The sequence below is a fragment of the Nycticebus coucang genome, chromosome 10 (assembly GCF_027406575.1).
Source record: "Nycticebus coucang isolate mNycCou1 chromosome 10, mNycCou1.pri, whole genome shotgun sequence".
NCBI lineage: Eukaryota > Metazoa > Chordata > Mammalia > Primates > Lorisidae > Nycticebus > Nycticebus coucang.
In genome coordinates, this window is record NC_069789.1 from 98804163 (window position 1) to 98828454 (window position 24292).

At 45.6% G+C, this 24292-nt stretch overlaps 1 protein-coding gene across 6 annotated transcripts in view; it reads right to left on the reverse strand.

Annotated features, from left to right (window-relative positions):
- NOS1AP (nitric oxide synthase 1 adaptor protein) overlaps nucleotides 1-24292 on the reverse strand; it is a 318633-nt gene that overhangs the window by 218125 nt on the left and 76216 nt on the right. For 4 of the 6 annotated variants that reach the window (XM_053607757.1, XM_053607758.1, XM_053607762.1 and 1 more), the window contains exon 2: nucleotides 17035-17106. In XM_053607757.1, the coding sequence (XP_053463732.1) occupies nucleotides 17035-17106 (72 nt within the window). Of the gene's footprint in view, nucleotides 1-17034; nucleotides 17107-18275; nucleotides 18395-20199; nucleotides 20247-24292 lie in introns of those variants that run through there. The other 2 variants (XM_053607759.1, XM_053607760.1) reach the window with 2 other exon arrangements.

Sequence of the window (24292 nt, forward strand, 5' to 3'; positions counted from 1 at the left end):
TGCCTGTCCCCCACAACCCGGGGAGCCAAGTTCATCCCAACTTGGACTCCTGGTTTGCTTTACAGAGAACTCTCGCTTGTGATGGGTAAAGGACAGTGGTAGGCCAGGTGAGGCTCCAAGAGTGTCTTCTCCCACTGAGCAAGTCGGCATCTTCCCGCGGAACGCCATCAAGTCCCACTGACTGAAGCTCCCACCTCGGGCTGCTAAGTGGGTTCCTTGGGAATAGCACCATTCCATTTAAAGGGTTATGGAGGAATGAGGAGGAAATACTTGGCCACTGGAGGGAAAGAAAGAACTCACAGGAGAAGAGTGGGGGCCCAAAGTGCGGAGAGGGTGGGAGGAGATGAGCTCGGGGAAGGAGGCTGAAGAATGCTGAGGGGAGACCTTAGAAATGAATGAGGAGCTAAGAGTTCACTTAGGGGATCCTTAGAACCAGGAGGCTCTGAGTTCAAGGGTGGGATGTTTGAGACAAGAAGCAGAGAATCCAACCAGACAATCCAGCAGAGAAACAACTTCTTGAGTACAGACGCCCAATGCAGGAAGAAATCAGCAGATGAAGAGATGGTTTAGCACTGTACCAAAGCCAAGGCTGTGGAGAAAGGAACACACACAAACCAGGAGACGCCGGCCGAAGAAAAAATGGGGCGGAGCAGCCCACCACACCGGGCAACACAACCCTTTCCAATAGCAGCAAGGGAGAGAGTCACGTTTCCCTCCCTATAAAGCAGGAAAGGGAGCAGAAAGGAAAAGAGGTCTTGCATTCTAGCCAGCACCACTACCTGGTGGTGAGATCCAGAGAGAGCCACAACCTTTCTAAGCCTTAGTTTCCTTATCAGAAAAGGGGTTGGAGAACTTGATCTCTGCAGCACCCCCACTCCATTTTGGGAAAAGCCTAAGTCACATTTAGAGCATGTGCAGTGCCGACGCCAAGGGTGCTGGGATCCAGGCACAGTGACCACAGCTTCTGTGTCCTTCCAGTGGACTGACACCCAGCAGCCCAGAACCCATTCCAAAAGCGTGACCCCAAAGCCTCGCTGCACCCTCCGAGCAGCCTGTCTTTTCTGTTCCTTGTTTTCTTAGCTCTCCTCTCCTCCCTTTTTTCTTTTTCTACTAGTTCATTCTAATTTTCCTTTTCTTCTCTTTCCTTGTTTGTAAGCTAATCTGTTCCTGCTCACCTACACCTCTTGACTTCAGTACAACTTTTCTTAATAAATATATATCAGGCAAGCATCTCCCGAGGAGGAGGCACAGTGCTTAAGAGCCTGGGTTCAGCAGCCAGAAGACCCAGCTGGACCCCCAGGGCTCTACCACTTGCTACCTGGGGGGCCTCAGGCAAGTTATTGAGCCCAAGTCTTGGTCACCTTATCTGTAAAATGGGACTAATACCAGCACCTCCCTCTGAGGGCTTCTATGAGGATTTTAAAGTGAGCACACGTGTAGTGCTTAAGACAGAACTGTGAGCGCTCAGGCAATGTTCATTATTATTAGTCTGTGCCTTCCAGGGACACATGTGACCAACACAGGGTCACTGCCTCAGGTAGTCCCAATTTAATAAGAATGAACAATAATTATAAAAACAAATTAAAATACAAAGCAGGCTAAAATACCTAAAAAAAAAAAAAAAAAAGAAAAAGAAAAAAATACAGAGAACTGCCTGAATCCAAAGGGAGCTTGCTATGGCCAAGAGGAAGCAGGAAAGCTTTCAAAGGTCTTCATTTGACATGGGCTTTGAAGGACAGGAAACAGGGAGGGAATTGTAGAAAGAGGGGAAAACATAAAGGCAGAACGGCCAGGTAAATAGGGCACCACATGTTGAAAGACAAGTAAGAAAATCAGCGTGGCCAGAGAACTGGGTATCTTCATGGCAATGATGGAAGATGAGTTTCAACAGGCACCGTGAAGCCAGACTGGGGACTGCTGACCTCCAGCGAGGACTCCACATCTCATTCATGGCAATCGGGAGCCACAGAAGACTTCTGAGCAGAGACATGACAAACCTCATACTGTAGGACCCAGTTCAAAGTGGCATGCTGGGTGGCCAGGGACCCTCCACTCTGCCACACACAACCTCCTCCGTGAGGACAGACGAACGTTGCCACATGCACACTGTGGTTCTGTGTGCATGCTGAGGAGAAACCTCTCTGGAGACAAGGGCACTGGATTCTTAAAGGAGATGAGCACCCAGCCATGCAATTAAATGCAGAGGTGTCTGGGAATGGGTTATTCAAGTGAAAATCATAAATCAATATGATCTCTTTCAATAAACAATCCAGCTACTGCCTCCCCATCGGCCCCTCTGCAGGGTGCAGTTGTTTAAAGGCAGCCAAACTCTTACTTAAATTAAGTGTCATCCCTGCTAAATGAAGACCAGATGTGCAAGCCAACAAAGAAATCTAATCAAATTTGAAGGATTTCTGTAAGAAAACTGGGGGGAAGGGGAGGGACTGGTCAGAAAACAGCAGGTGCCGAGGATAAAAGTCAAACCAGGGCTCTACACTGAATTGAGTCATCTAGCAAGGAAAGGCAGAGGGCCACCTCAAAGCCCATCTGTGCTAGGCCCTCTCACTGGGAAGTGGCATGGAACATCCTGAGAGGCAGCCAGAATCCCATCACTTGTTCAGAAATCCCAACCAAGGGAGTCAGACTTTTTATTTTAACCTCAAAGTCCAATGCTTACCAGATTGCCCCAGCACAGCTCCCCAAAGTGAGAGAGAAGTTTTGGACGTCATCCTCACACCACACAGAACCAACCCAACTCAAAGTAAGCGTGGTTTGGACACATAAGCCTGAACCAAACCAGACTTCAGTGGCCCACTGCTTCAGCTCCTAAGCCTCTTGTTCGATAAGCAGCGACAACTTGTTCCACCACAGGAAGGGGAGAGAGCTTTTGCAGGCTCAGAGCTTCTCTTCTAGGTACCATCTTTACCAGGACATCATCTTAGTTTTTCAATGGAAAAAGAAAGTAAAGTTGGGAAGGAGAGGAGGAGAGAAAGGGAGAAACAAAGAAAAACCAACTCCCCTGCCCACAAGCCTCAGCAAGATGACAGCTTCCACATCAATTGCACGTGGATTTCCAGGCCTCTGCCCTTCCAAGAGAGTGGGCAACCTCTGCCGGGGACCCTGCTATCACACTTTCCCTCCAAGCAGGGACAGATATATCTTGTTAATCGGCTGTTTCCACAGCTGTATCACTTGATGTCACAAAGCTTGGCTGAGGAACAGGTTGGTTTGGAAGTTCATACCTGAGCAGACTGTCTCAACCAGCAGTCCAGAGAAGTGTGAATGGAATGGGGCCAGTTTCAAGGGTGGCACAAACATAGGCCACTGCTGATTCTGTGCAGAGAGAGACCAAGGCTGTACTCTGCAGGTGATACTCAACTAGCATAGAATCCCAAACAGGGTGATGACTGGGGATTTCTGTCCACCTTGGAGGGCAGTGGAGTTTGACCATTTGCTGACAGTGTGCCCTGCAGCAAGTTACTGAACCTGCTCTTCATGGAACAAGGATTCACTGAGTTACTAATGGCAAGAGGCTTAGGACAGTGCCTGTTACACGACTCATATTACTGCAGACTTGCTGTTTGTCTTGGTATTTCTGAACTAGCCACTTGAATTCTGATGTGTCTCATGTCTGGATATCAGCAAAATAAAAAAAAAAAAGCAAACCACCACGCCCTCCCTGTTTCTCCCTGGTTTTTCCATGAAATGGCTTTTAGGTCCATACCTCTAAAGACCTAAGGAAATAGCAAGTCCAATTGAAAATGTTAACAAGTAATATGCCCCCAGAACTATTCAAAATGTCTTCTCTTCTAGCTCCTCCTGGGCCAGGACAAAGACCCAGTTGGGTCCACAGGGGACAAAATGAAGCAGCCGAGGATAGGGAGCGAGGTCTGTATCTAAGCTGCTCAGGGAGAGACCCTTCCTGGCAGGGCTGCCCGGGGACCAGAGACAGAAGCCTGGCAAAGGCAGGAGGTGGAGGGAGAGAAAGGCTGGGGGAAAGGAGTGGGAAAGCTGACCTTGCACAGGGAGATAGGTCACACAGGAACCTCTTTCAGCCCCCCAACCAGCGTAGAGCCAGAGCTGGAAGATGAAGAGGATAAGGTCCTCGGCAAAGCAAGGAGTCCAACCCGAGACTCCTTGGCCCCAGGCCCAGAGCTCCCCCCATGGCCTTTAACAGGGGAGGACTGGAGGCCCAGGGCCCAGGGAGCTAGAGGAGAGAAGATGAGTAAGGAGAGAAAGAGCCAGAATGCCTTTTCTGTAAGGGAGAGCCTGGGCGTGCATTCCACTTACTTAACAAGCCCTCAGGGGATGAAACGATTAACAGCGGCAAAGAAGGATGCCAAATCTTGTCAGGATGGTTAGTGGTTAAGAAGACAGAGTAAATTGCTAATATCACACCGACAAGGGTGATTCCAACTGGTTAGACAGCAGGGTTTACTCCCTGTGAAGAACCAACTTGTCATTCCCACAGCCAACCTTCATGCGGTTAAATTCCTCTCTAGGGAGGCAGAGTGAGGAAGAGCAACTGCCCTTTATTTTCTTATACTGATTAAACACCAGAGGGCTGGATGCTACACAGATACCCACAGGCAGCAGGTCTCTGCTTACCAGGTCTGCAACCTGGATGTGATGGACGCACCAGACTCAACCAAAGAGCAACAGCACCAGGCAAGGGAGCTTCCGCCCAGCAAGCGGCCCTGCACAAGGGGCTCGTGATGCTGATTCTTTTTTTGGTAGAGACAGAGTCTCACTTTATGGCCCTCGGTAGAGTGCTGTGGCATCACACAGCTCACAGCAACCTCCAACTCCTGGGCTTAAGCGATTCTCTTGCCTCGGCCTCCCGAGCAGCTGGGACTACAGGCGCCCGCCACAACGCCCGGCTATTTTTTGGTTGCAGTTTGGCCGGGGCCGGGTTTGAACCCGCCACCCTCGGTATATGGGGCAGGCGCCTTACGGACTGAGCCACAGGCGCCGCCCGTGATGCTGATTCTCACTGCCTCTTAGGTCCAGCCACCACCTGTGTGTACGTGCACTTGGCAATTTACAAAGCCTTCTAGGTAAAAAGACAAAGATGATGCTTTACAGGTGGGAAGCCTGAGGTTCAAAGACATGAACTTGCCCAAAGTCACAGTGGTAAAGCAAGGAAATAAACCCAGGGTTTCTGCCTCCAAATCAAGAACTGTTCAAAGGGAAACATTTCAACAAATCACAATGTACCAAGGTGACTGGGCAAGGTTTCTCTCTAGTCACACCTGCAACAGGGATGCAGAGAGGAAATACAAGTGTCCCCTGGATACTTATTACAGGACAAGCATGGTGTAAGGACCTGACGCTCAGTGTTGCGTTTAGTTCCAACAGGGTTGACATCTTCTCTATGTTACAAAAGAAGAATTAGCAGTTGAGTGATTCATCTCTTTGGTCTGAAGATAATTATCCTAGTTTCTGCCCTCCAGAAGACAAAAGCACCGCAGTAAATGCAGAGACAGAAGGCTTTCTAGAGTAATGTTAACACAAAAGAGGAGAGAGCACCAGGGAAAGCTGCTAGAAAGGTGAAAGCCTAAACTGGCTCATGGAGGATGAGCAGAAGTCAGGCTGAGGCCTAAGGAGCAAACTTTGGCCACACTGAGGAGAGCTTCCCAGGTAGAAGGAAGAGCCAGAGTCGGGGTGGGGGGGGGTCCAAGAGAGCATGTGCAAGGCATGAGGAACAGCTGGAGCGGTACTGCACCTAGAGGTGCCAGGCAGAACCCATGGGCCTTGCTTGGAACTCAGACACCAGCCTGGAGGTGACATACCATCACCAGACGATTTTAAGCAGGACAACACCTTTACAATTACCTTCAGATAGATGGCTCAGGCCACAGAGTGGAGGATGGGTCAGAGGGGAACAGCAAAGGCGCAGGGACAGTCTGGAAGGCCACTGCAGATGGTCTGTGCAATACAGGATGGAGGGAGACACACACACTTGAGAAACATCAAAAGGCAAATCAGGAAGGATGACTCATGGGAGCCAGGGACAGAGAAGAGGCTAAGGGGACCCTGGAGTTTCTAGCTCACATTCTTAGGTGGATAAGATGCTTTCAGTAACAGAAGGAAACAAGGTTCAGACCAAAGAGGAGAGACTACAGAAATGATAAATTCAGTTTTTGACATCTTAAATTTAAGGTGCCTTTGGGGCATCCAAATGGGAGTGCCACACAGAATATATAGGTCTCAAGCTCTAAAAAGAGATTTATAAAAATCAAATAGTGGCTTTATTTACATCTAGCATTGTACACTGCCTGGCAGTGTTCCCAGACCAGAGAAAAGCACAATCAGGGACACAGATGCTACTGCCTGGACTGACATTTCATAAAGCAGGGACAGACAACATGTTCTCGCAGGATCTCTGAGCCAGGACCAAGCAGACTTGGAGTTTTGTCTTGGTTCTGATACGATAACCATATCACATTCAAGCTCCAAGAGTCCCCACTTACTGGCTCTGTGAACTTGGGTTATTTAACGTCTCTCTGCCTCAGTTTCTTCACCTATAAAATGGGATGATCACGTGTGGCTTAAGTAACGTGACACGTGTGAAGTGCCTTGTACAGAGCCTACCACAGTAACATAACACAGGGTGCCATCTCTACTCAATTCCAGTTAACATAAGGTTTATATTATTTATAATATAATCAGTAATTTAATTAGCTTGAGGGCCACTGTGGCGCTTATCTGCAAAACAGGGATAATATCTGCTTTTTCTGGGATTATAGAAGACTAAAATTAGATGACAGCGGACACAAAAATTCACTTAAACAACTATAAAGGGCTACATATGTAACAAATCTGTGCTGGTCAGCAGGGATCAAAGAGGTTTGCCTGCCCAGCAGCACTGGTCCTCAGTGTGGGGCCAAGGATATTTTGTTCCATGGCTGTCCATCCTTATTCTGTATAATATGCTGCTTTTGGTCCCAGCCACACACCCCACAGCCTGTATAATGTACTAAGTACAAAAAGTCACAGAGAGAATACTATTGATCCACAGAAAGGAATAAACTTTTGATACATTCTACAACATGGATGGACCTTGAAAACATACTTAGTGAAATAACCCAGACCCAGAAGGACAAATACACAGGGTGCCAAAAAGATGTACACACATTTTAAGAGACATTACCTATGTATTACTTTTCAAGGTTGAACTGAAGAGTCCATTACTGGTCAAGTGTACCTAAACAGGCTAGGCACATCCATTTTACCTGCAATTCGAACACCTGCAGAATGATCAATTTTACTTCCAATAAGATAGCTTGAAACGTATATACATTTTTTGGCACCCCCTGTTTATGACAGTCCGCTTACATGAGGTATCTAGAATGGGAAGATCCAGAGACAGAGGCAGAACAGAAGTTATCAGAGGCTGGAGGGAAAACAGAGTTTAATGGGTACAGAGTTGATACTGGGAATGATGAAAAAGTTTTGGGTATAGATCGTGGTGACAGGTATAAAGAAATGTGAATGTATTCAATGCCATTTAGTTATATACTTACAAATGATTAAAAGGATAAATATTATGCTATGTATTCACATTTTTTAAGGCTACCTAAGTAGTCGTCATAACAAGGATAAGAAGTTCAATGCAACTTGTTGCCAATGCCAGAAGCATGCACAAGAATGTCCCCCGAGGATGGCTAGCGTAGCAGCAACGAACAGACATCCTGCACATCATCCCATTACAATGGATAAGCACTGTTGGCTTCCAAGGGTCCCCAAGCATTAGGTGGGTTGGTGTAAGACTGAGCAGAGCAGCAGTCAAATACTCCCAGGGAAACACAATGACATAATTTCTTACTCTTAAGTATAAATGGCTGTAATCAAGCAGGTGCCTCATTTAAAAGCAAGCATGTGTCTGGCTTTGATAACAGCTGGTTCTTTCTCTTCTCTGTTGACAGATAATGCTTTCAGCAGCTCTGCCCCAGTTTGAAAATTATTCCCAAATCATTGACCTCAGAAGCAGGACCAAATTCCTCATACTGAGTGACCTTTTAGCCAGGTACAGATTCAGGGGAAAGATAATGTATTTCCTTGTGTTGGCCAGGCATTCAGTAATCAGCAAACCAGATTTTCTTGAGGTGTGATTTCTGGGAATAAATTTCCATAAATAACCTACCGACCTCCCTTAGGCTCATGAGTCTCCATTCATACTAGCCTTCTCGCCATTTCTTGAAACTGAGAAGCCCCTTCTTGCCCCAGGACTTTTGCACTTACTGTTTCCTCTATCTGGAACACTCTTCCTCCAGACATGCTCTCCCTCTTTTCATGCATATCTCTATTGACTCAAGTCCCACCATAACCCAGAGGCATTCCCCAACAGTCTATAAAACAATCCCCACCCCCTAGCTCTCAGCACTGTCTATACTCATGTCCTGCTTTATTATTCCACAAAAAATTTACATTTGGTACCTTAACATGTTTCCTGTCTCCTCCCTTACTCCATCCCACCCACCAGAATACAAGCTCCATGCTGACAGGGACTGTGCTTTGTAGATGGCTGTAGTAACCCTAGAGAAGACAGCTGTAACCAGTATCAAGTGTTTTCTATTTTCTAAAATTCACTAAAATCTGGGACCCTTCAAAAAAAAAAAAAAAAAAAGTTGGCAAACAGTGTTAGAATAACTTGAACATGTAGATATCCCTGATGTGGAATATTATTCAGTAACAAAAAAAGAATATACTAGAACTATATACTAATATACTAAAACCCACTGAATTTACTAAAATTGACTGAACTGCACACTTTAAATGGCTGAATTGTACGGTATATGAAACTCTTGGTAAAGCCGTTACCCAAAACGGTGTTGGTAACCAATATACAAAACATACAGTAGATATAAACCACTTATGCATATGTCTTATACAAAACTTACAGATTAAACACAAACCATGTAGCCAATAAAATCAAATTAAAAGTGTTCATGTCAGAGAAGGCCTTGTCCTCATAACTGAAGCTATATCCCTGCTCACAACAGGAATATGCATACTCAGGGGTGATAATCAGAATTTCAATAACTAGGGTGGCACAGTGATAACAAATCAGAAAAAATACTGAACATAATCAGGATAGCAGCCATAAGCTACTCAGCAGCTGCCAGGAGTAGGGCTACATCGCAGCCCTGCTATGGTCCCAGGCACCACACTCTGACTCCATTTTTCTGCCACTTTCCTCTATTTCAAGCTCTGCAAAATCATAACTCATAACTTGTTACTGTACTACTACAGCCATGCATCCTTCACTTTATTGGAATTCATTATATATAAATTAGAAATGTTTCTATTCTTTTTCTTCAGGGCATAATAAATACACAAAAACTATTCTGGTGCCCACACAAGTAGACAAACACAATGTGAATGATCAAACCAAATGACAGTGCTCAAGCATACAATGGCCCTTCCAACAAGTCCAGGATAGGATTTTTTTTTTTTTTTAGTTTTTGGCTGGGGCTGGGTTTGAACCTGCCACCTCCCATATATGGGGCTGGCGCCCTACTCCTTGGAGCCACAGGCGCCACCCCAGGATAGGATTATTTTACTTCATTGTCATTAGGATCAAATGAAAACAAAATTTTTCAATTCTTATAGAGAACTCTCAAATACTCTTGAAAATACATCTGTTAATTCCAAGAGAGCCACAGAACCAAGTCTGAGAAACACTAACCTTCTGACAGGCTAGATAAGGAAATTAAGTAATTGGCCTGAAAGCAACTGACTTCATGTCTTTAATAATAAAAGCTAACGTTTATTAGGTGCTTACACATCCCTGGCAGCCAATGCATATGGTTTTCCAACCCCATCTTCCCTGACCAATACACACACAGTCCTCAGAATGGAGGCAAAGGGACGATCTCTTACTGCGCACGCTGCACGTTCTAGGTCAACTCAGTGTCCTGTGTGCACACATAACAAAAACTGATAGATTAAGAACTCTGTCCAAAGTCATTCAGTTAGTAATAAGAAATGAATTTTTTTTGGGGGGGTGGGGAGGACAGAATCTCATTTCATTGCCCTCAGTCGAGTGCTGTGGCATCATAGCTCACAGCAAGCTCAAATTTCTGAGCTCAAGTGATCCTCTTGTCTCAGCCTCCCAAGTACCTAGGACTACAGGTGCCTGGCTATTTTTAGAGCCAGGGTCTCGCTCTTGCTCAGGCTAGTCTTGAACTCCTGAGCTCAAGCAATTCACCTGCCTTGGCCTCCCATAGTGCTAGGATTACAGGTGTGAGCCACCGTGCCCGGCAAGAAACTGGATTTTAATTGAGTTCTCCCTGATCCCAATACAAGACCACGTCAGTGAAAAGGAAGAAATCTTCCCAAACTCTGCTATCAGCCTAATTCACTAACCCCATTGTGGCAGGCAGAATAATAACCCCAAAGAGGTTCATCACCTAATCCCCAAAACCTATAAATGTGTTTGCTTACATGACAAAAGGAACTTTGCAAGTGTGATTAAATTAAGGATCTTGAGAAGGGGAAACTACCCTAGATTGTTGGGGAAGAGTGAGGAGGGGCTATCCAACCACAAGGGCCCTTCTAAGTGGAAGGGGAGAGGCAGAGGCAGAGGAGATGTGAAGACAGATAGCAGAGGTCAGAGTAACATGGCTGTGGACATTACAGATGGAAAGGGACCACGAGCTAAGGAATATAGGCAGCCTCCAGAAACTAGAGAAACAATAGATTATGCCAACTCTTTGACGTAGTCCCATTTCAGACTTTTGACCTCCAGAACTAAAAGGGGAATTCAGTTTGTACTGTTCGAAGCTACTAAGTTTGCAGTCGTCCGTTACAGCAGCACAGTACATGAACGGGGCCATGCTACCACAATGAGAGAGAGGTTTGTGTGACAACTTCATGTTCAGAGGGAGAATGGCCATCTCTGAACTCGGGATGAAGAGAGAAACAATGAATGACAAAGGAGTGAATGATGCTCGGGAGCCACTCAGGAGGATACTATAAAAAGGGACACAGTGACTCCCAGTCAGGACTGCTGGCAGGGAAGGACACATACAGAGAGGGGACACTCCAGTCACTGTGTCCAGGAAGCTACCCGTCATCCAGTTCCTGGATGTTCTTCCACGGCATTTTATTTGTGTTCTCCCTAGAGAGTATCCAGGGCTGTCTATGCTTTTCTAGTTGTTTTCCTTGTGAGAAATTTCTAGAAGAGTCATCATACTGGCAGGGACCTCAGAGAAGGGAAGGGCTCAGCCATTTTCTGGGCCAGCAGCCCATTCTGTTCAAGGCCAAGACGGTTTCCACTCGTGAGCAGCTACACTTGAGAAACCACATCTCTGTTAAATAGGAGACTCTGATCCCAAACCAGACCGTTCTAAAAGCCATTTGCAGTATGGCCGATGGTTTGCCCAGCCCACAGCCAGAGGAGCCACAGGAGGAGGCTAAACAGCTCTGGGGATCATCTGGCCACAAGCACACACCCCTCCAGTATCCAGGCTGCAAGGCGTCCAGGAGGCTGTGCCACATGTCCACTGCACAGATCTGTGCCCTGGTTTTTTAACAGCCAGAAATCCAGTCTTCAGCCACAAAGACAGCACCAGAGGGGCACCAAGGTGGCTCTCCTCTTCCCTACCTGAGGCTTCTCTTCCAGCAGCTACAACAGGTTCCAGGGCTCGTGGAATAGGAGGCAGCAGTTGACATGTTGGGGCCCAGTGCTGCCATCTGGCTCACGCCACCCCGGTGTCCTCGGCAGAGACACAGACCCGGTCAGGTCTGACCTCGGTGCAGCCTTCCTCCTACTAGAAGCCCTCTGTAGAGCCTCCCCAGGCTTTACTGCTTTATGTTCACATGGTTGTCAACTAAAATTAATTTTCTCAGTCACTCAACAAATGTCTTCTGAGTGCAGGTAGGCGCCATGGCAGACACTGGGAACACAGCTGCTACAAATGCTATGAAACTGAGGGGCCTGGTGACACAAGGACGTGAGAGGGCAAGATGACCCAGGCAGGAAGGGCCTCCCCGAGGAAGGGACTTTTGCACTGAGACTTGAAAAAGGACTCTGGCTATTAAAAGGAGCTAAATGAGGCAGCTCAGTGTCTCTCGGGGCACTTATATGCATTTATGAAATGCTTTGAAACATAAAAATGATACCAATGAATATAAATATCCCTTTATGGTTTATAAAACATTTTTCCATGCATTATCCCAGATTCAACAATAGGAGAGACAGAACAAGAAAGATGACGCTCTGCCTTTCATAAATGAGGAAACTGATGTCCACATTAGTTAGAAGCCTCACCAAGGTTATATACACACACACAGCAAGGACAAGACCCAAGCCCAGCTCTCATTATTCTGGATTGAGAGAAAGCCCTTAGACCACACAGGAGTGCCTTCCCAAGAAATTTGAACAGTGGATGGCGCCTGTGGCTCAGAAGTAGGGCACTGGCCCCATATGCTGGAGGTGGCAGGTTCAAACCCAGCCCCAGCCAAATTGCAAAAAAAAAAAAAAAAAAAAAAAGAAAGAAAGTTGAACAGTGAGATGACAGAGATTGGTGCTAATATTTGGGAATGCAGATCATACCCAACGTGTGGCTTCCAGACTCCCCTATTCACACAGCAGGAAGGATGGTGCAGGGCCAGCAGCCTGATCTCAGTAAAATCAGGCAGCCTTCACCTGTAACCAGCCACCTTCGAGCAAGTTACCCCAATGTCAGACCAACCTGGGCTCAGGCAGAACTTCCCTTAACCTTGTGAATTGTCCTAAGATGTATGGTTTTTCAAAAAAAAAAGAATTTAAATAAAAAAGGATCCGTATTCCCTCTGCTCTCACATTCCTCTTCCAGGCAACTTCTTCCCAGCCCTTTGGGTCCTTGGTCAACAAAAGCAAGACCATCAATCCAGCAGTTCTAGAAAGCATCTCCTTAGCTTCCTGGGTCATTATAGAGATCCGAGGGTGATACAGGGATGAGGCCCATATGAGGCAGCTGGTATGTAGTGGAGAAAGTTCCAGATCTGGTTTTACAGGTCTGCAGGTTTGGGGTAAGTTCTAACACTTAGTTTATCTTTTTTCATAAACCATAAACAAGGAAGGTGTGATAGGGATACAAAATAGCATAGCCATTATGGAAAACAGTGTGGAGATGCTTCAAAAACTTACAAACAGAATTTTAATACATCCCATTCCTGGTATATATCCAAAAAAATCCAAAGCAAGATCTCAAAGAGATATTTGCACACTCTTATTCACTGCAGCGCTATTCACAATAGCCAAGAGGTAGAAGCAATCAAGTGTTCACAGATAGATGAATGGACAAAGAAAATGGTGCATGTGTACACAGCTGAGTATTATACAGCCTTTAAAGGAAGGAAATCCTGTCACATGCCACAACATGGATGAACTTCGAGGACACTATGCTAAGGGAAATAAGCCAGTCAGAAAAGGACAGACGATGTATAATTCCCCTCGTACGAAGTAGTCAAAATCCATAGAAACAGGAAGGAGAAAGGCAGGTGCCAAGGTCTGGGGGGTGAAGAGGAGATTGTTTCCAAAGGGTACAGAGTTTCAGTTTTGCAAGATAAAAATGTTATAGAGATCTGTGGTGCAGTACAACTACATTTAACAGTATTGAACTTTACACTTTAAAATGGTTAAATTAATAATGTTATGCACTGAAAAAGATGCCCAAGACAAATAACAAATTTTCAAAAATCAAGAAAGTAAGAAACAAAAAGAACAACAGGGGGAGAGGAGAGGAAAGGCATGGTCAAGTCGGTACATTTAGCTCAGAGTCCATGCTGGGGGTCCGGGGGAGGAGCAGGAAGGCATACACCTGCTGCAGGCCCGGCCTAAAAGATGGATGTGACTCTGTCCTCAGCCAGATCCCTTCACTCTGAGTGCTTCCCCCTCTGGGAAACAAAGGTGGTCTTCACTTCCCCATCCACTGTCCCATGCGGTGGTCCAGAGAAGATCAGGAGATCTCACACAGGTGAGGCTCCAGGATCCTTATTGGAACTGCTGGGCTCTGAGGACTACACCCTGCTGTGGCCAGCCTGTGAGGCCTGTGTCTTCTGAACCCACAAGAGCGCCTGGCAACCAAAATCCTGCCCCGTGTTAGCCTGGCACCATCCTACGTGAAAGGCCAAAGTCAGGAAGAGTCCTTTACACAAAAATCCCATGCCCTAGTTCTTGACAGCTATAATTACAGGCAAAACAGCTTTTAAAAGAAAAAGAAGAAAAGCAAATAGCAGCCTGGACCTAGCAGTGAATTGTGGGGTTTGGGGTAAAACAATGAGAACACTTGCTATTAACTGTGGCCAGTCTAAACAAGGGCCTGGACAGCCAGACCAAACAGCTTTCTGGCCAGTTGATTTCACCCTCTAAATTAATGAGCTGCTCATTAAGCACTGGAAGTTTCTGCAGAGAGGGAGCTGCAGGAAAAGGCATATGGGCCACAAGGGCTCGTGGGTGCTGATGGAAGAGACTGGGGCCACACGCCCCAGCCCCAAGTGCCTGTGGACCCCATGACTGGCCAGCCCGAGCCCCCCTGCTTCCCGGAGATGTTTCCCTGTGCCTCTACTTCTGCTACTGGCTCCCTTCCTAGGGAGGTTCCACGTCCTAGTTCTTTAGGTTGACCTTGAATAATTTAACCTGTCTAAGGTTATATTTCCTCATCTACAGAATGGAATCTCACAATGTCTAGAATAATTGTAAATAGTAAATAAAATGTTATTTCAATGTTAAAAAGCCTAACAAACCACCTGATGCATAAGTAGCTATTACTGGTCATAGCTACTATAGATAGAGGTTATTACTTTCATGATAGTGACGTTACTGACAACACACTCTTTGTCCTTGGGTCAAATGTAAATAAAAGAGGGACTTTTTAGTCGAAACCTGAAGGACAGGCCAACTCTAGCACCAGGCCCCCTCATCCCAGCGCAGCAATGTCCATCTCAGTGAGAGCAGCAGCCCACCCTAATAGCAGTGACCTCCGATTATTCCCCAGACCAGGCCTCTGTGCTCTGGGAGCTAGAGGGCAAAGGAAGAAAAGCAGCCCAGAAACACTGAACACCAAAAGCCTGCGGCGAAGGAGTGAGGAAATTTGCATTTTCTCACGAGACCGAGTAGAAAAATGCATTCAGCCCACATGCATGCCCCTTCCTAGACCCACGTGGCTCCTTGCTATACCTCTCTGAGCCTCAGTTCAATCTAGAAAATGAGGGCAACTGATCCCCCACTTTGCAGCTTGCTGTGAACCCTGAATGAAATAACTCATGTGAAAGTGATTTGAAGCTACTTGTTACCATGTCCATGAAAAATAGTACTGCTGTATTTAACAGCAGTCTCAATAAATTCAACCTAACAATAAAAAACCTGCAAGACTGGGAAGATCTAGGCAGTGAAAAGATTATTTTATTAGGCTCATGGACTGCTCAGAGAATAGCCACAAACATGCTAATTTGCTTCCCAAGGTTGCTGTTAGTGAATTGAGGTTTTTGTTGAGGAGATGAAAAATCAACTGAAAATAAAACTGACAAGCAAAAGGAAGCTCTAAGCACAGTTATGTCTTTTCCATGTAGGTAAATAGATTATTTTAAAGGAAAACGAGGCCGGGTACGGTGGCTCACACCTATAATCCCAGCACTTTGGGAGGCCATGGCAGGAGAATAGCTTGAGACCAGGCATTTGAGACCAGCCCGAGCAACAGACTGAGACCTCGTTTCTATAAAAATATTTAAAAATTACTCAGGTACAATGCACACATGTAGGCCCAGCTGCTCAGGAGGCTAAGGAAGGAGGATCATTTGAGCCCAGAAGTTCTAAGCTGCAATGAAGTATGAATACACCTCTACTCTCCAGCCTAAATGAGACAGCAAGACCTTATCTCTAAAAATAAAATTTAAAAATAAACTAAAAAATAAAAACAGAGGGCAATGACCCCAAACCAGACTGCATCAGGGGATAACCAATCCAGCCACCTCCAACACCAATTCTTTCTTTAAAAAGTTTTTTAAAAATCTATTTGCCTGGGCAGCACCTGTGGCTCAAGAAGTCGGGTGCCAGCCCCATATACTAGGGGTGGTGGGTTCAAGCCTGGCCCCAGCCCGAAACTGCAAAAAAAAGAAAAAAATAATAATAATAATCTATTTGACCAATCCCCAAAAGGTGCAAGTCTCAGGTAATTTCTTCTGTTCCACTATAGAGCACATGGTCAAGTTCCTTCACAGTGATCAGGAAACAATTTCTTTCTTTTTTTTTTCTTTCTTTTTTTTTTTTTTTGGCCGGGGCTGGGTTTGAACCCACCACTTCCTGCATATGGGGCCAGCGCCGTACTCCTTTGAGCCACAGGCACTGCCCACAATTTCTTTCTTTTTTAGTTCTGCTCCACGCACCACAGAATTAGAAAGCAACAAGTTAACATACATGCCAACTCTTCCAAAGCACATGAAAAATGGCAAAAAAGAATGCATGGACATGCCCAGACCTAAAGCAGCCAACCAAGGAAATTCTGTTGAAATCTCACATTTAGTCTAGAAAAGTAAAGTAAATCTTATATTCTACACTACAAGAAACTGCCTTTTTAAAAAATGTTTTGAGTCAATTAGCAGCTCATTGCAAAACCTTTTCCCTAAAAAAGATACTTTCCATGGCACTCTATAGACCTAGGGTGACACAGTGAGACTGTCTCCCCAAAAAAAAAAAAAAAAAAAAGATACTTTCACCATTCCTTCACTTCCTGGCCAGTCACCACACATCCTCAAGGGTAACACATGTTTTCAGTTTGAGGAGCTGCAATCACTAGAAAGAGAAGATGGTAAAGTCCTCCCACCCTGCCACCACCACCACCCACCATCGCATCCATTTTAACACAGGCCTTTTATCAAGATCAACCACCAAACTCAAAAGAGCTTCCTGGATGGTACAGGGAAAAGGGGTCTAGAATTTGCAAAGGGTACAGCCATCCATTTTGAGCCCTCCAGCATTACCTAAAAGAGCCAGCAGCTAAGGTACCTGAATTCCAGCTCCACACAGCCCTACCTGGAGCCACTCACCCGTATCCGACGCATGGCAGCCACAATCTCCACCCTGCTGTTGGGCCTCGGCACATCCAGGCTTCCTACGTACTGTGGGGAAGAAGCAAACACTCATTGAGAAAGGGGATAGCAAGCGGCCCTGACCATGCAAAGTTAGTGCACGGACATCCAGTTCATCTCCCCATCTTACAGATAAGGAAATTAAGAGCCCAACGGAGTTTTTGTTTCTAACTTTATGAAAAGCAGCTTAACCAGAAATTACTGCTGACTTTTTCATCTTGCTCTGAATCAGAGATGCAGTGATGGAGAGGAGCATCAGGTTTAATCAAGCAGCCTCCCAAATCAGAAAGGCTCAGGCATGAAGACTACCACATCCTTTTTTTTTTTTTTTTTTCCCTTTTTGAGTGCCCTAATGTCATAGCTCACAACAACCTCAAACTCTTTGGGCTTACACAATCCTCTTGCCTCAGCCTCCCAAGTAGCTGGGACTACAGGCACCCACCCCAGTGCTCAGCTATTTTTTTAGAGACAGGGTCTTGCTCTTGCTCAGGCTGGTCTCCAACTCCCAAGCTCAAGCAATTCACTTCCTTGGCCTCCCAGAGTGCTAGGATTACAGGTGTGAGCCACCACGCCCAGCTTCTCCCACCTCTATCTTTATGGCAAGACATTGCCTTTTTGGTCTCAATTTCCTTATCTGAAAATGGGACTATAGTGAAGATCAAATGAAACAAAATCTCTTAAACAAAAGTGCTTGGCAAATATTATCACACTCAAAAAGAATATATACTTTTTTTAATTAATAGAACTTCAGCCGTGGATGTTTGGAGACATCATATATTTGAGTAAGTTCCTAATTGGAGGAAAGAAATGGACTAATTTAAAATTTTAACCTCATTATACTTTTATTTTCAAAACCAAATTACATGCAGGTTAAAATAATGAGCACTTTTTTCACTGTAAGCTATTCAAATAACGCAAATAAAGGCAGAGGAAAAGAATAAAATCCCCCTTGTCAACAGTTGCTATACATTTCTTTGTGTGTTAATAACATATTCACAGTCACAGGGGAGAATTTGTTTTATGTACAAGGTTCATATTACTCACATTATTCTGCAATTTGGTTTTTTGACTTTAAATACACCTTGGGTATCTTTCTATGCCAATGTATAGGTCTCCACAGGATAAGTAATGGCTCACCCACTGTTGAAAACTTAATGCTATGTTATTAATACAAACTGTGCTTCCTTGAACCACCTCACCTACACATCTTTGAGTTCATCCAAGTAGCTCTTTAGGCTGGATTCTTAGAAGTGACATTGCTGGATCAAAAGTATAATCTCTAGATATCATTTCTTGTAAGGATGAAATTTTAAAAAAAGAGGATAATTCAACATTAAGCATATACAATATTAGTTTCTTCATATATACCATCCCATTGCACACTAACCCAGGGGGATGTGCCTTTCCTTTTTATCCACAAATTACATAAATAGCCAAAAGGATAGCCCAGAAATTAACTTCCTCAGAAAAACTTAAAAGTCTACTCAAGCAAAAATTGCATTAATAGGAGACAAAAGCAGAACAGTTATCTGTGCTGGACGGATCTTCCCTGTGTTTACGGGAAAAGAACATTTTCCCAAAATTTGGAGATAAGGCCTGGCCCCAATGAGGAGGGTTTCAAAAACCAAACACTGCTAAAGAATTTCCCCTAATATTGACCAACAGTTTTGCTGATAAACTGAAGGGCACAATTCCGAGCAGCTGGTGGTAAGCAGCCAGCATGCTGTAGTTTGTCCTGGGAGGATGGCGACGCACAGCCCATCTGGAGCAACACACCTCCTGGTAAATGGAGCCACCTGGATCTAACAGTGGGGACAGATTTAACCATAGTGGCATTTCTCCCCTCTGAGCTCTGCTGGGGCCATTCAGTCTATCCACATGTCAGTGACCGCTGCAGCCAAGAACAATGAGAGGCCTAGATTCGTGACTGTCCAACTTCAAAAGTTGGGCACTCCCTCTCCTAGACATTACACAGCTGATGGCTCTGGCCCTGAACCCTTCAGGGGCTCAAGTTCCTCAGCCATCTTTTGCAAGCCTGGGACCTCAGGAGTGAGCAAGGTCACTGGTCACAGGGGATCCAGTCCTCCCCCGCACAGAGACACCCACCACTGGCCTGAACACACACGGCCCATCCCCACTCAACTCTAGCCAGTCTTCTCCTCCTCGGGAAGAGGCACTGCTGGACTGGGAATGGCGAACCTGGCAAGGAGAGGACAGCGCAGCACAGCAGATTGGGGAGGAGCTCTAGCTTTGAGCAAGGTTTCCAACAAAGGGCTCACATTAAAAACACCCAACTAACTGCCTCCTTCACTCCATCAGCCACCACCCAAGCTGGTACATGTGCACACCTACACCACGCACCCTACACACTCCCAGAACACCCCCTGCACACCTCACACCACCCCCCTACTCATGCATCTTCTCCCTCCTTCATCATATGAAGAAAATCACTTCTGAGACCCGCCCTTCCGAGAATGAGTCTGGCGCAGACAACCCATCTGCCTTAGGGTCATCCAAAGCAACTAAAGGATATACAAAGTGGAATTCAGGTCCACGCACATCTCCTAAAAGCTAAATATTAATATCCACCCTAATACCATGAATTAAAAAGCAGAACCCCACGGCTCAACACCCGTAGCACAGTGGTTACAACGTCAGCCACATACACCGAGGCTGGTGGGTTTGAACCCAGCCCAAGCCAGCTAAACAACAAGGACAACTACAACAGCAACAAAAAAAATAACCAGGCGCGGTGGTGGGTGCCTATAGCCCCAGCTACTTGGGAGGCTGAGGCAGAAGAATCGCTTAAGCCCAAGAGTTTGAGGTTGCTGTGAGCTGTGATGCCATGGCACTCTACAGAGGGCAACATAGTAAAAGTCCAAAAAATAAAATAAAAATAAAAATAAAAAGCAGAACCCCAATACCAGGGAAGCAGAGAAGCATCAGAAAGCCTACTACTCGGGGTGAAACCAGAGGGTATGAATAGTGAACCCCACTTTTCTTTACATGCAGAACACACAGCAAAAGAAGTATCTTGGTAATAACCATTACCATACAGCTAACTTCAGTCTGTCTCCGAGTCTCTAACTTGAACAAGGAGTGACACACAATCTAAGACCAGACCTGCTCACTGGATGGAGGGTGGTTCCCACAACCGCTCACCTTCACTGGTCAAGCTCACCATCACTCCCGTGGTAAGCTGACCCTTGGCAGCGCCCTCCTGCTCTGGACTGGAATGTTAGCTCAGCAGGTAGATGAGGTTTGAGCCTAAGAGCCAACCACTGTCAGAGATCCAGGTGCTGCTGATTCCTGCAGAGATCAAATTCCTTGCTTCCAATTAAAGGTAAGAACATCGTGACAGGGCATCACTCAGCAATGGCATTCTCTTATCTGGCTCTCTGGCAGGGTACAAGGTTCCAAGGACTCCTAGGACAATGCCGGTGGGTTGGCCTGATGCCTGGGAACTAGAGGAATAGTTTTCTTTCTTTTTTTTTTTTTTTTTTTTTTGGTAGAGACAGAGTCTCACTTTATGGCCCTCGGTAGAGTGCCGTGGCCTCACACAGCTCACAGCAACCTCCAACTCCTGGGCTTAAGTGATTCTTTTGCCTCAGTCTCCCGAGTAGCTGGGACTACAGGCGCCCGCCACAACGCCTGGCTATTTTTTTGGTTGCAATTCAGCCGGGGCCGGGTTTGAACCCGCCACCCTCAGTATATGGGGCCGGCGCCTTACAGACTGAGCCACAGGCGCCGCCCAGAGGAATAGTTTTCAAAACAGAAACTCATGCTTTTTCCCCCCCAGCTTCCCCCATGTTTGTTCCTCCCAGGCCTTCCTCACATTGCCGATTAGCCCCTAGTAAATCACCAGTTGTTCAAACATGAAACCCAACTGTCACTCTCAAACACATACCTCTCATTCATCACAGCCACTCAGTGACCAGGACCTGCCAATTCTTCTCTCTCCATACTAATAACGTGAATAAAAAAGCATAACCCCAACACCAAGGAAGCAGAGAAGCTCTGCTTCCACCTCTTCATCCACACTGCCACTTCCTGACCCCAGAAAACCTTCTCTGTCAGCCTACACAACAAACTCCTCACTGCTGTCTCCATTGCTCCTATGGTCCCCCTCCAAACCAGTTCCCAGACGGCCAAAGTGATCTCTATAAAGTGCAAACCAGATCATTTTATTCCCTTGCTTAAGCAACCTCCCATGCTCACTTCCCTTTGCTCTAAACATGCCAATCAAAATCCTCAGCATAGGCCAGTTGTAGTGGCTAGTGCATATATAATCGTAGCACCTTGGGAGGATCACCTGAGGGTCAGGAGTTCGAGACCAGTCTGAGCAAGAACAAGTCCCAGTCTCTACAAAAAATGGAAAAATTAGCAGGGTGTAGTGGTGGGCACCCACAGTCCTAACTACTCAAGAGGCAGAGACAGGAGGATCACTTGAACCCAGGAGTTTGAGGTTGCAGTGAGCTAGGCTGACGCCACTGCATTCTAGCCAGGTGACAGCAAGATCGTCCTAGAAAAAAACATCCTCAGCATAGCCTGCATAGACACATGGTCCAGCTTCATGGCCCATCAACAGCCTCTCCAGTTACTCAGAAGTTCCTCAAACACCTCCACACGCTCTCACATTCCAAGGCTTCTTTCTGTACATGCTCTTCCCTGTGCATAGAACACTTCTCTGTTCTCTACCCTCTTGCCCTCTAATCTTCCAACATGCAGGACCTAAAGCCCTCTGCATCATCTCCGCTTCCCCTCTGCTGACCCCTGAAAGGTAAGGATGCCCCAAATCCCTACAATTCTCCATACAGCAGCAACACATGGCCAAAAGCACGCTGTATTCATCACCGGCTGACCATGCCCTACCGCAGGTCAGTCCAGGCACACAGAAGATGTTCAAAACACACAAGCCTGACTCAAATCTTCCAAGAATGAACACATACGCATCCAAGGTTTCCAAGAGAGAATCTCCCCTTTGAGGAGGGGCAAGAGGAGAGGCCTGAGCCCTAGATTCTGCTGTGCTGGGATCAGAGGAATTAGCCAGCTTCCTCCTGCAGTCAACCAGTCCAGTCCTGTGATTCTATAAATTTGTATTTATCCAGGTACTTACATTAAACCTAAGTCAGCTGCTCTTACAGTAGCTCATGCAATTCCTGGCTCACTAAGCGATGGCTGTACGTGAAACCTTTCTGTGGTGGATTTTAAATCACCTGGCACTCTGTAAGACTTCTGTAGCATTTCTGTGAACGCTTTCCAGGAATCCCTGCTGTGCGACATCACACAGGACCTCTATTCAGAACACAACCACAGAGCTTGAGGGGGGAAATGAGGTAAAGGAGTTAAAAATATCAGGGCCTGCTTCTTTTTCATTAACATCTAGAAAGTAAAAATAAAAAAAAATTTTTAAAAACCTGTAAGGAAGATGTAAATTGTATGCGTAGTCAAGATAGGAGATTATCTGTGTCTGTTTTATTGTGGCTTCACCTTCCAGATAAGCAGAAGTCAAGTGCAAATAAAGTTAACCAGAGGACTTCACATATTTTTATAAGTTTCTGGACAACCTAGGTTAATATCTCACTGTTTTAATTTCCTTGCTTCTCCCCTATGTTCTGGAGATTAACTTCTGATGGCGCTGATAAAACTAAACTGTAGGGCCACCAATACATGAACCATGACGGAAGCAGCGGCGAGAGAGAACAGCTGGCAACACCCACTAAAATAATCCCACCCATGGACTTCCTAGACGTGATGCCAACACCTTCCTTTGGGAATTCCCTTTATTTACAATGTTTCTGTCAGGTGTTTCCAGAGACAAGGTTAAATATACATATAAATCAAAAATAAATGCATCAGATGGTTCTGCTTCTGATAAAGTTAGATTGAGTAGTATTAAAATAAGCCTCCCACAAATAACAAATATAAACTCTCAAGATACAAAAAAAATTGCATAGAATGTACAACACAAGAAGTTAAAACTCAATATAAACCATACATTGGGCAGCACCCATAGCTCAGTGGGTAGGGCGCCACCCACATACACCAAGGCTGGTAGGTTTAAACCCAGCCCAGGCCAACTAAAACAACAATGACAACTGCAACCAAAAAATAACCGGGTGTTGTGGTGGGTGCCTGTAGTCCCAGCTACTTGGGAGGCTGAGGCAAGAGAATCGCTTAAGCCCAGGAGTTTGAGGTTACTGTGATCTGTGATGCCATAGCACTCTACCAAGGGTGACATAGGGAGACTCTGTTTCAAAAAAATAAATAAAAATAAAAAAATAAAATATATATATATACACATATATAAACCATGCATGTTAGTTACTAACAATGTATGGTTATGGATATTGGCTCATCCATTGTAACAAATATACCATACTCTTGCAAGATGCTAGCTAAAATAGGGGAACTGGGGCCACGGGAGAGGAGTATGTGGGAACTCTGTCCTTGCCTCTCAGTTTTTTTATAACCCTAAAACTTAACTGCTCTAAAAAATAAAGTCTATTAATTAAAATAATAGTAATAACTCTGAAATCAATGGAGGGACCAGAAACAGATATATGAAGTTTGACAATTAAGTTCTTGAACTCATCCTAGAAGAAGTGCCACATACCTCAGTGCCAAATATCACTATAGTCCCCTTTGAAGTACTCCCCTTGCGAAGCTATGTACTGATGCCAGCACCTAGTCCATCCTTCAAAAAAATTGGGGGGGCCTCTTTGTCTACTTTCCCTGACAATGGAGGCCCATTCACTGTCTATGGTGAATAGCTTGCTCTGTAAGCCTATCTTTCTCTTCCTCAAGAAACCTCATTCTAGAGGGCGGTGACTGTGGCTCAGTGAGTAGGGCGCCGGCCCCATATGCCGAGGGTGGCGGGTTCGGACCCAGCCCCGGCCAAACTGCAACAGAATAATAGCTGGGTGTTGTGGTGGGCACCTGTAGTCCCAGCTGCTCGGGAGGCTGAGGCAAGAGAATAGCGTAAGCCCAAGAGTTAGAGGTTACTGTGAGCCGTGTGAGGCCACGGCACTGTACCCGAGGGTGGTACCGTAAGACTCTGTCTCTACAAAAAAAAAAAAAAAAAAAAAAAAGAAACCTCATTCTATGCTTGCCTCTTAAAAAAAAAAAAAAAAAGGCAATTTGGTACACTTTCTGTAATGACTGTGAAAGCTGTCATTGTATTACTTTTGATACCCTGAATGTCATCCAAATGTCT